This window comes from Sciurus vulgaris, assembly GCF_902686455.1.
Source record: "Sciurus vulgaris genome assembly, chromosome: X".
In the NCBI taxonomy this organism is placed as follows: domain Eukaryota; kingdom Metazoa; phylum Chordata; class Mammalia; order Rodentia; family Sciuridae; genus Sciurus; species Sciurus vulgaris.
The window spans coordinates 14,163,053-14,175,585 of record NC_136471.1 but is presented as its reverse complement, the minus strand read 5'-3'; the positions used below and the strand labels follow the sequence as shown (position 1 = coordinate 14,175,585).

The following is a 12,533-nucleotide window of genomic DNA, read 5'->3' as shown; positions in this document are numbered from 1 at the left end:
GATATTCATATAACTAAAAATTTCAAGATAATTCATTTTAAAGCTAGTATTTACATAAACAATCAAACAGCATATGGTATCAGATGCACATTATCACAGCAAATGGAGATCAAGACAATTGAGCTTTCCCATTTCTAAATGTTTTGGTATGCTGCTTCAAGAATTTCTAATCTGTATGGTTATATAAACATGAAAAGGCACACTTTCTATTTTCTCCAAAATCAAACTCCAGATTCTAAGACCATAAATCATTTTTTGAGAACTTGTCAAAAAAACAGAGGGATGTGGTCAAGGGTCAGCTTTGTTTTATTTTGTTGCCTTTTATTAAAAAAAAAAAAAAAAAAAAAAAGACTGCATGAGAGAGGAAACGGCATTGGTTTTAGCTTCTCGTATGCATTTTTCAGAGTTCCAACATGTGACTGAAGGCACATCACTAAAGAGGAAAATGTTGCTCATCGTCATAAGGCTCAGAGCCATGTGTCCAATCATTGTGCAAGGCCCCACCCCAGGCCTCTGCAGCAGCTCTCACTGGTTCTTCAAGGTAACAGGCACAAAACAAGCTTCCTACCACCTTTCCCTCCTAGAGAACAGATTTCTCTCCTTTTACTTACACCTACCCTGACTGCCCAGCTACATGGTCTTTCAGCAATAATAACAGCAATAACAAGCACAATAGGCATAAACTCTATACATCATTTCACTATTGAAGTCCAGAAACTAACCTTGTTTAATATTCTTTTGTGTGATATCCAAGTGAGGCAATTCACCCACCCTATACATTTACAATTATTCTAGTTATTTCTTTTAAAATATTTAAAATGCTCCATACAACATAAAATTTTGTTTACTTACAGTGCAGTTTATATTCCCATATCTTGGTCTTTTTAACCTTCATGGCAAAGACAGGCAGTAATACTAAGAGGGTCCCTTGACTGAAAACCATTACATACCTGCAGGGCTTGTTATACACACTATTCTATTTAGCCTTCATAACACTACAGTGAAGTAGGTATTATACCCCTTTTACAGATAAGCAAACTAAAGCACAATTGGTAAGCAGTGGCACTAAGGCCTATATGGATCTGAAGTCAAGCTCTTCCCAGTCACTCAACACTTCATACACTGCACACTCAGACTGAACGTTTTTCATTTAGGAATCACTTGAGCTTGACTCTACAAAATAAGACCAATAATAACATTCAAAACAAGATATGGGCAACAATTTAGTGTCATGGAACCCACTGCATGGAAACTATTATAATCTAATATCATGACAGAATAGATTGCTGAGCTGCTGACATGTGATTGACCTTGATAAGGTCTAAACCATCTCTGCAGAACATGCTGGGGCACATCTCATGACCTCAAACCATAGAGAATAGTTTTCAATGGCTTGAACCACTTCTACACTATTCTCCAACACCCTCACCATCAGAGACTACAGAAATAATGAGTTACCCTCATGTTGCCAAGCAATTTGCCAAGTGATCTCGGGAGCAGGCCAGCCCCAAGCAATATTCCTTCCTTGTGGTTTGTTCTTGTCATCACATATCTATATCTTTTTATCCCCTCCCTCTCACTCAGCCACTGTAACTGCAATTTCAACCAAGCAACCAGTTCAATCCTTCCTCTGGATTTTTAATTTCACTGCACCATCCTTCTAGGCCTATCATGGTACCCTGGATCAGCCCAACTCCAAAGATCCTTCAAGGTCAAACCATTCTGTCACAAATTGGGGTTCAAATTTTTCACCCTGGTCAAGTTCTATTCACGTAGGCAAAATAAATTTGCCTGCCACTAGAGTTCCAGACTTTGGAATTATTCAATCAGTTTCATTTCAGGATACCTGTTCCTAGGGGCCACTCAATTCATTTTTGAGGAAAAAACATAGATAAGAATCAAGGAAAGGTAACAGAAACATATGATCTTACTTAAGATCCAAACAAATATCACCTCTTGCTTAAGGTCTTCCCCACCAACGAGAAGTTCTTCTGAAATAACTATTTATGAACATATCCCTCCCCTCCCCATTCTCTACTAGACTGGGAGTTCCTTCAGTCCAGTAGCCATTCCATATTAACCATTGAAACCCATGGTAGGTATGGCACAGTGCTAGACATATCTATTCCATGAGTACCTGTGTGCTGTATTTATATGTATGTATATTAACATGTTTGTGTATATTTGAAACTAAGTTTGGCACTGAGTACATAAACATCTATGTACATAAAGGAATTAGGAACTTTCTGAAAGCTTAAGTCAGTTACCTTTGATAGCAAAAGTACTAATATCAGTTCCATACAATACTGAAAAACACATACACAGGCATTTCGTATGCACTGCAAATTGTTTGTTAAATGTCTAACACCATTATTCTCTTAAGACAAAATCGTGTGTACAGCTGAATACATAATTTTATCAAAATGAAGAGTCATATCCTAATTTTAAAAACAGCATTCCGTACTAAGAACTGTATGAGAAAAATCATTTACTCACCCATTGATGCTCACTATCATATAACAACAATGAAATTCTTGCTGTCCCTATCTTACTTTTGATTCAAAATGTCACTTTTTTTTCCTGGGGCCAGTTTTTATCTTCTTTTTGTGTGTGCTGTCTTGATTTTTTTCAGTAATCAGGTTTATATTTTAAACCATAACATCAATCACATTATCTCAAGTTTTGAAAGAAAAAGAGTGGCATTTAAAGCCTTGTTGATGAACAGTTTGCTATTAAATTGACTAGTGTTATTGCAACATTTCTCCAAAATATATGTCTCAAGATCATGTTAGAAATTTTCCAGGTAATTTAGTATATGAATGAATTAGTGAGGGAAAAAATTAGGTAGAAGAGTATTTGAAACATCATCTGAGAGATTTCCAAATTTTAGCCTATCCTGAAAAAAGAGTCACTTTTTCCTTAAAAGAAAAAGTTGTCAATAGGCTAGAATTTTGTATCTTTAAAGGTTAAGTATGGAGAAGAATTGAAACCATGAAGATTTCAAATAATTATAGAATTTTACATTTTTTCACTTGTACAATAACACCCAAGGTCTGCCTTTTTAAGTGCTGATGAAATCACCTCCAACCCTATCTATGATATCATACTCTACTAGACGATGGGCAAAGACAGGAGGAATCCTTTTGTTAGCTATTATTTTAACCCGTGATTTAAAGCTATGCTGCCAAATGAATCAACATTGCTAATACATTCAAACAAATAACATGACTAACATGCTCCCTTATAAACTTGATGACATTTTGGAATCGTATTCTACCTCCTCCGCTTCCTTAAATTACCCTATGCCAGTATCACAGTGATCACATCAATGCAATCCATGCAAATACAAGACACCATTCTCTCTCCATCTGTCCTTAAAAGCCCCACTCAGCAGTTTGTGCTATAGCACCATGCTGCAGCATCCCTGCACTTGAACTTGGGAATAGGCTTTCCAGGACTGCAGGCAGAGTCCTTACCGCATTCCTTCTGAACCTCATCTTGCCTCTCGGGGGATTTGCTTCTGCCATCTCGCCTATACACAATTACACTCTTCTTTTCCAATTGTCAATGCAACACTGATGAAATATGAGCTGCTTCTTGGGTAGTATTTAAAAACGGCAGCCAAAAATCTCTATCAAACAAAGCTACCGTAGCTGCTTCCATTACCACCGTGGCAGCGCTGCAAAAAAATCCACTATCCCTGATTAGTCAGCTGACAGATCCTTCCCTGCTGCTCATTGTAATTCAGAGTTGACACATTCCCCCAATTACTTAGCCTGATTGAACCTTGTGGATTAGCTTGTGCTGGACTGCTCAAGAAGATCAGGCATGTCCTAAGAGTGGAGGAAGAAAAAAATCTATCTCTCCTCCTAGGAGCAGTCTGATGGGACTGGCTTTCTCCTCTACGCAGTTGGATTTTTAAGGTGGAATGCTAAGAATCTTTGTGAAGGTAGTATTAACTGATAGCTTTTACTCTTGTCCTACACTGGTCTATGATTTAAATAAGAATGCTACATTGTTTTACTTTTTATTAAATTCTATCCTGGGATTCAATACTGGGAAAGGTTACAGTTTGTGAAATTCTCTCCTGATAATTATCTAAAAAGAACAGAACATGTAAACTTTCTATGATGGATAGGATTCTCTCCCATATTAACCTTTCACCCAAATAGTTAGATGACAATATTTTCAATTTCTCACCACAAAGAAATCATATTTAAGGTGCTAGATATGCTAGTTACCCTGATTTGATCATTATATAAATTAAAACATCACATTGTGCCCCATTAATAAGTACAATTATTATATCGATCAACAATAACGTTTAAAAATCTCTTCTCATTAATTACAAAGTATAACCTACCTTTTAATTTATTTTGGAATCTGTAAATTTAGGTCTTCAAATTGAATTGTATTATTTCAAAGACACTCAGTTAAAGTAACATGCCATAGTTACACCTGCCTACGTGATGGTAACTTTCACCAAAAATCCTTCACAAAGGCCAACTTACACTCTTTTTTTTTTTTTTTTAAATTTTTAATTTTAATTAAAAATCATAAATTTACATAGGGCAATGTTGTTTGATTCATTTTGTTATTTTTTCCCCTTCCCCCCTCCCCTCCCACCCCTCTTTTCCCTCTATACAGTACTTCCTTCCTCCATTCTTACCACCCTCCTTATCCCTAACCCTAAACCTAACACTAACCCCTCCTACCCCCCCACCCCCGTATGTCCTCATCCGCTTATCAGCGAGATCATTCGTCCTTTAGTTTTTTGAGATTGGCTTATCCAACTTACACTCTTGAAATGAGCTCATAATCAATACTTACCTTTATTTCAAACACTGCCTAACAGTACTGATGGTTGAGGTATAATTAATGTGCTCTTGAGTATGAGAAACATTTAAAATGATTGAAGACAATACAAAATAACCTATATTCAGTTATATGTCACAAGCACCTGTACCCCTACCTTACCCCTGTGCCATCAATTTGGCAATTATGAGAACAAAAAGACCCTGAGCACTGAGTTCTTTACTGAGAATGGTTCATCCTTCCCCACTGAGAGGGCAGCCCCAAGAAAACAAAAAGGAGAGTATCACTCTCTAAGAATAAGTGGTACCCCTCTATTGGCCTCAAATGGATAGAATTGACATAATCTTGTTTCTTTTATGCAAAATGAAACATCTGTTCCAACCAACCTATTTGTTTAATATAAGTAAAACTTTACCAAAAAGCTGATGTCATGGGCCAAACAGACAATAAAAATTTAAATCAAACAATTATAGTGTTGGCCAAAAGAAAAAAAATAGGCAGTAAAAAAATATTTTATTGCAACAAGTGCTATACTTAGGATAAAAGAACTGATCACTGGCATAAACTAAAGACTGTTCCACAAGTTCAAGGACCAATCCTAAAAGGACACAGCAAGAAAAATGACTTTCACTTCATTTACCCCCATTGATAGGGCTCAATAATATATGGAGGACATATTTACTTTCTCCATAGGAGAAAAAGTCACTGAATTTAGTTGTGTATCCATATGCCATTTGGAAAATGATACAAAGCAGCAGGTAGAAACAGAATCAACTGAAATTCATGAAATTTCATTTCTTGCTCTAGTCGTTTTGGTTACTTAGCTATCTGACCTTGGATTCAACCATTCCAAAATGCATACAGCAATTTAATTTTATCATCTATAAGATAATTATGGTGATACCTGCCTATAATACTTAGCCAGGAAAAAAAGAAGAATCAACATTACTTAAAGTGTGAATGCTTTTAAAAAGCAAAAATATACACATGAAGGTTCTGCTATTTTATTTTAGTAACTTATTTGAATCTGGTATTCTCCCCATTGCTTATGAGCAAACACTTATTTTAAAAAAACTTTGTGAATTAGCCCAAGATGAGGAATAATTCATGCTGGATATGAAAACAATAATGATCTCATTCATTTTGCTATGTAAATGCTAGTATTTTATTTTCCCTTTGAGAGTAGGTCTCACTATGTTGTCCAAGCTGGTCTGGAAATCCAGGGCTCAAGCAAGATCCTGTCTCAGCCTCCCAAGTGGCTAGGATTATAGGTACATGCCACTATATCTTGCATTGAGTGCTAATATATTTTTATACTAATTGATAAAATAGTACAGCAAAAAAGAATATTCACTCAGAACTCTAACAACCTATACTTTGATCTTGTCTTTGCAACTAAATCAACTTCCTCTAGTGGAAATGGCCCCCTAAGTCATCAAGGAGACAAAATTAGAATTTCAGATGACAGAACTAAGAAGTCTTTGCTTTCTATGGCATAGTAGGGTAACTATAGATAATGATAATATGTATTTCAAAAAACTAGAAGAAAGGATTTTTAATGTTTTTACCATAAAGAAGTGATAGATATTTAAGGAGCTAGTCTACTACAAAGTGCTTATTTTTACATTATATAATGCATACATGTATCAAAACATCATAGGGTACCCTATAAATATGTACAATTTCTTATAGCACTGGGGATTGAATCCAGGGGTATCCTACCACTAAGCTACATCCCCATCCTTTTTTAGTTTGAGACAGGGTCTCACTAAGTTGCTTAGGGTTTCTCTTAGTTGCTGGGGCTGGCTTGGAATTTGTGATCCTTCTGCCTCAGCAGTCCCTGTTCCATGCCCCACCTCCCCCAGTCACTGCTGGGATTACAGGCATGCACCACCACACTGTAACAATTTTTATGTTTTTATATATCAGCAAAAAATAAATTTAACTCCCCACTTTATCATATATTGCTGAGGGTCGTTTTTGTAAAAAAAAGTAATGGAAACTCAAAACCTATTAAAGAATTTCAGATGGCTGGTCATAACCGATTCCCAGCAACTCTGGTCTGATAGAAGTGGACCACATGAAACTTCCAAAAACAGCCCCAATCTTGTCAGCTCAGGAGGAGTCTGTGAGTTCCTCATCCTCCTCCTCTTATATGAAAGAACAGTGTCAAACAATGTCACTATATCTAGTGAGTCTAATAATGTAAAAGATCATTCTGACTATGGGCAGGATTGTATTCCTCATATTGTTTCTTTTAGGAAAATTGTTCATTCTATGGGTCTTAGAGAACTGGGGACTAGATTCCAGTATGGGAGATTCGTCATGTTGTAGGTGACTCACCTCCTTCCTTATGAAAGGAAACAGCAAGTCTAGAAAGATGCATACCAAAATGTTATAAAGGGCTTATTTCTGGGTGGCTGGATTATTGACTACTGTTTTAAACTTTCTTCATTATACTTTTCTACATACAATGAGTATATATCACAGCTATTGAAGTTCCATAAAAACTTGCCTTGCTCTAAAAGGCATATAGAACCATGTGTCTTTGCTCACTCATAACCTGAATGACTAACTACTCATTCTTTCCCATTAGGTTTTACATTGGAGGGAGCTAGTTGTTTACCTCAGTCTCCACTGCAAATCTTCTTCCTACTTTTCCTCATTATCTCATCTGTTTATTGTTTCCATCAACATCAAAATAATCTATACCCCCCAAAACAGACAGTATAATGTAAAACAAAAAATAAATTACTATAGAATGCATAGGTACTTACAGAGATTTTTTGGAGAGATATCTTAAGAGAGGACCATGTATCCAATCTTCGATCCAAAATAATGGTAAACCGGGAATCGGACCCATTTTGCCTACAAGGTAAGGAGAAATTATAATTTTGTCTTAGTAATAACCCAAATTTTTCTCTATATACCTTTATTTCTGATGATTTCATTTACATTTGATGTCTGACTAAAGACAGATTTAGATTGTGAAATCTATTACAAAGTGCTATCTTAGAAAAGCAGTTTAATTCTATGTTCTATGTTCCCCTACTCATGATTTAAAATTTCTTTTTCAATACTGTGCCAACCTTTTAAATCAGAAAGTGACAGTGTAATAAAGATAGGTCACTAAAATGGATTTGGAATACAGAAATCTTGGGGAGGGAAAACCCAAAGACAGCTGTTCTTCATCACTTTTACACTTAACTTTTCATGGCAGCCCATCAAGAACGAATGATCCATTCATTCAGAAAAATAGTATTAAATATATGTTGCCACTGCTAGCCTTCCTTGAGAAAAGGCAGTTTAGTGGATAATATAACATTTATTTGCCCTAAAAAGACCACTTTTAAGCTTCAACAGTTAAACTACAAATTTGATCTTCTAGGACTTGATTTCTGTTCATTAAGACTCTTCAAATGTTATCTTCTAGATTTATGCTGTCTTATTCTTCAGGATTAGTACCTGGAATATGTCTCCTTTAAAAAGCTATCTTCAACATTTAAAAAAGATCTCTGAGGAGACTTTTAAACGTTTCATTGTAAAGCATTCTAGTTCCAAATGATTCTATTGTCAATTCATTTCTCCTAGTATCTCCCAATGCCACCACAGAGTCTATTTGAGATGCAGTCTTGTGATTCTTGGAAGAAATGAAGAATGGCTGACCTTACTCTTGAAGTAAATTAAAGTCTTTATGTAAGATCATCATTCTTAGCCCAGTCTATGTTCTTCGTGAAGACAATACTTCTAGACTCCTAGTTTTATTTTCATAGACCCTCAGTATAATTTTTATAGCATTTAGGTAGCTGTCAGTTTTCCCTTTGGTGATATTTCTTTTCTACTAGGAAGGTAAGTCTGCTTATTATTCACAATAATAATAATAGTTATATTAATGGGCCATTTCCTGTTATAAAATTCAAATTTGATATAAAACAAATTCAAAAAATATAATAAAATGCTCCACCTTGCAATAGATGTCAGGTAAGTGAGGACTTTCGCTATTACTTCCTCTGGTATACATCTAAAATTACAGTTTTCTGGAAATGTAATGATCCAAGCATTGTCCTTTCCCCGGCCACCTAAAATAGTAAAACAAAACCAACCAAATTAGCAATTTATGTGACAATAGTGTGAAGAAGAAGATTCTAGATTTAAAGGAAGGAAGGGATTAAAAGACTGAGGTCAGCACAATTTGTTAAGGGTGCTGATATCCACATAAACAAAAATGGCACCAAGCTCCTCATATTTTCAAGTTGAAAAAGTGGCAATGTCTTCTAAATGAAAACTCAAATATAAAAAAAGAGGAATGAATATAGCCAAAAGAAAACTTCATGAAATATGTGTAATAAATATGGTTGAAGAAATAGCTGATACCAAGTTGGACAATCAAGGGAGCTTGTGAAATAACTGTTTCTATACCACTGTTAAGAGCCTAAAATCCAAATGAGGGATTGACAGCAACTGGAGTACTTGATAAAACTGACTACATAGAGTCACAGTAAGCATAAAAAGATACAGGGGAAAAAACTAGAGGAAGTAAGTGATGGTGCAATGTATTTGTGAAAACAACAACAAAAGAAATAATAGCAGCAGTGGTATAGAGATTTTATTAACACAAAGAAAAAACACAAATTCTGTTAAAATTCAATGTGGAGGGCTGGGGTTGTAGCTCAGTGGAAGAGCACTTGCCTAGTGCGTGCAAGGCACTGGGTTCCATCCTTGGCAGCACATAAAAATAAACACATAAAATAAAGGCATTGTGTCCATCTACAACTAAAAATTTTTAGAACTTCAACGCGTAGCCTGCATGGAGAATCAAGGTTCAAGCAGGGAAAGGGGTTAAGGTAATCCCCTGAGGCTCCACCTCCCAGGCCCTCCACTACACTGAACCTGGAGCATTTCTATCCAGCAGTACCTCCTCCAGCAGTACCATGACTAGGTGAGTGGCCCTGGCCCAGGAGTTGTAGGTGGGGCTACCCTGGGTTCATTTCCACAGGAACCTGGAGCAGGGATAACTGTCATTGAGATTCCTTGTGGAGAATAACTGGACTGGCAGTGGGCTTTCATTTTGAGGTAAACTGCCATCTCTCCATCTGTCCCTCTGCCCAGCCCTGTAAACCCCCGCTCAGCCTGGACGATGAAGTACACTGAGCATGAATGTCATGTAGTACAAAGATGAGCTTTACACACGTTTAAGGTCCCAAACTGCAGCTGGCTTAAACACCTGCACAGAGAGTGAGTGATCAATAAATATTAAGTGCTAAATGGAATTCGAACACTTATTTTAAGAAGAAAGTTGCAGGGTGATCTTGTAATTTAGCTTGCTAATAGAAAAAAAATTATAGATATAATTGTAATTTTTATTTGGTTGAATCTAAGTGAATATGTAAAAGTATTTTTAAAAATTCAATGTGTAGGGCTGAGGTGGTGGCTCAGTGGTAGTGTGCTTACCTAGCATGTGTGAAGCACTGGGTTCGATTCTCAGCACCACATATAAATAAATAACTAAAGAAAATTCAAAAATTAAAAAAAATTCAATGTGTAATAAAATATGATAATGGCAAAGGAGATAAAATGGAGTGATAAAAATAATCCAAAAAAAAGAAAGAAATGGAGGAAAAAGAATTAGTGGGAGAAAAAGAAAACAAATAGTAATATGGTAGATTTAAACCCAACCATAAGAATAATCACATTATATGCAAATGATCTAGACATTAAATTAAAAGTGAAAGATCATCAAACTGGATAAAAAAGTAAGATCCAATCATATGCTGCCTATAAGAAATAAACTTTAAATATAAAAGAATGAATGTACTAAAAGCAAAAAATAGAAAAAGATGTACCCTGCTAATACTAGTCAAAAGGAGTCTGTTTAATATTAGACAAAGTAGATTTCAGAGTCAAGAATATTACTAGATAATAAGCACTTCATTTGGTAATTATAAAGTGACCAATTCACTAAGGGAACATACTCCTAATAACAGAACTTCAAAATATATGAAGCAAAAACTGATAGAGTAGCAAGAAGAAATAGACAAATCCACAATTTTAGTTGGAAATTTCAGTTGGGCACAGTGGCACATGCCTCTAATCCCAGTGGGTCAGGAGGCTAAAACAGGAGAATTGTACGTTCAAAGCCAACATCAGCAAATTAGCAAGACCATGTCTCAAAATAAAAAATAGAAAAAAGGGCTGAAGTTGGGCATGGTGACAAATACCTGTGATCCCAATGCCTTGGGAGGTTGAGGCAGGAGGATCACAAGTTCAAAGCCAGCCTCAGCAATTTAGCGAGGCCCTAAGCAACTCGGTGAAACTGTTTCTAAATAAAATATAAAAAAGGGCTGGGGTTGTGGCTCAGTGGTGGAGGACTTGCCTAGTATGTGTGAGGCACTGGGTTCGATTCTCAGCACCACATATAAATAAATAAAGGTCCATCAACTATATATATATATATATATATATTTTTTTTTTTTTAAGGGCCAGGGATGTGGCTCACTGATTAAGCATAACTGGGTTCAATCCCCCATAACCCCGAAAAATAAATAAGGGCTGGGGATGTTGCTTGGTGGTTAACCACCCATCTCTCAATAACTAATAGAACATGCAGCAAAACATTTGCAATGATGCTGTATACCTGAACAAACTCTCAACCAACATGAGGGGTTCTATAGAACCCTCTACCCAATGAAAACAAGATACACATTTTTCTCTAGTGCACATGGGGAAAAAAAATCAAATTATTTCTATTAATCTTTACTAAGGGAAACTTGAGGGATAGTTCTCAAATTATCTTTTGAATTGAACAAATCAAAATTATTAAATCATGGGACTGGAGTTGTGGTTCAGTGGCAGAGCACTTGGCTAGCATGTGTGAAGCACTGGGTTCAATTCTCAGCACCACATATAAATAAATAAAATAAAGGTCCATTGACAACTAAAAATAAATTTAAAAATTAAATCATTAAATATTAATCTTTACTATATGGTATTCTAGAATTTAAGAGCAGGGTTAAAATAATCATTGAGAATAATGGCATCCACGCAAGAGTTTTCAAGGAACTCAAAGGAGAAAGTGTACAACTCTAAATCATGAGATTTAGCAAATAATTAACAAAGGGCCTCTACAGGTAAGGTATAATATAGAAAAAATTATATAAATAATATATAATTGAATATATATCCTATATATAAAATACAACTATAAACTTGCCTGATGAGCACTCTAGCTTAGGACAGAACCATTTAATACTTACTCAAACTACACCCATCAAAGGAAAGAATATATGGCTCCTATATGGGTAAAATATCACTGATTACTCTATAAATTATTACTACCACTGAGCACCTAACAGTACTGTACTACATGGTAAATTTGTGAGAAAAGAACAAAAGATACTTATACTCTAAGTGGGAAGTTTGATTATTTTTCTCCATGGGAACATCTTCCTCAAAAGAAACCATAAACATTTTTTTAATTGTAAACAAATGGGGTACAACTTGTTTCTCTGTTTGTACATGAAGTAGAGGCAAACCATAAACATTTTTAAAACAAGTACAAAAAGCAGATAAGGAAGGAAAAGTGTGGAGAGGGGTAGGGGGCAGCAACCCCTGAGGGTGACTGTAATTCAGGATAGTTTAGAAAACCCTGCGGGGGAGTTGTAGCTCTGGGTTCCATCCCCAGTTCCAAAAAGAAAAAATACATAAATAAATAAAAAACA

At 35.7% G+C, this 12,533-nt stretch overlaps 1 protein-coding gene across 14 annotated transcripts in view; it reads right to left on the bottom strand.

The window, feature by feature from the left end:
• MCF2 (MCF.2 cell line derived transforming sequence) overlaps positions 1–12,533 on the bottom strand; it is a 101,013-nt gene that overhangs the window by 59,176 nt on the left and 29,304 nt on the right. For 8 of the 14 annotated variants that reach the window (XM_079124809.1, XM_079124811.1, XM_079124803.1 and 5 more), the window contains 2 exons: positions 8,780–8,894; positions 7,593–7,683 (listed from right to left, as the gene is read on the bottom strand). In XM_079124809.1, coding sequence (XP_078980935.1) covers positions 7,593–7,683; positions 8,780–8,894 — 206 coding nt within the window. Of the gene's footprint in view, positions 1–3,476; positions 3,893–7,592; positions 7,684–8,779; positions 8,895–12,533 lie in introns of those variants that run through there. The other 6 variants (XM_079124807.1, XM_079124808.1, XM_079124815.1 and 3 more) reach the window with 1 other exon arrangement.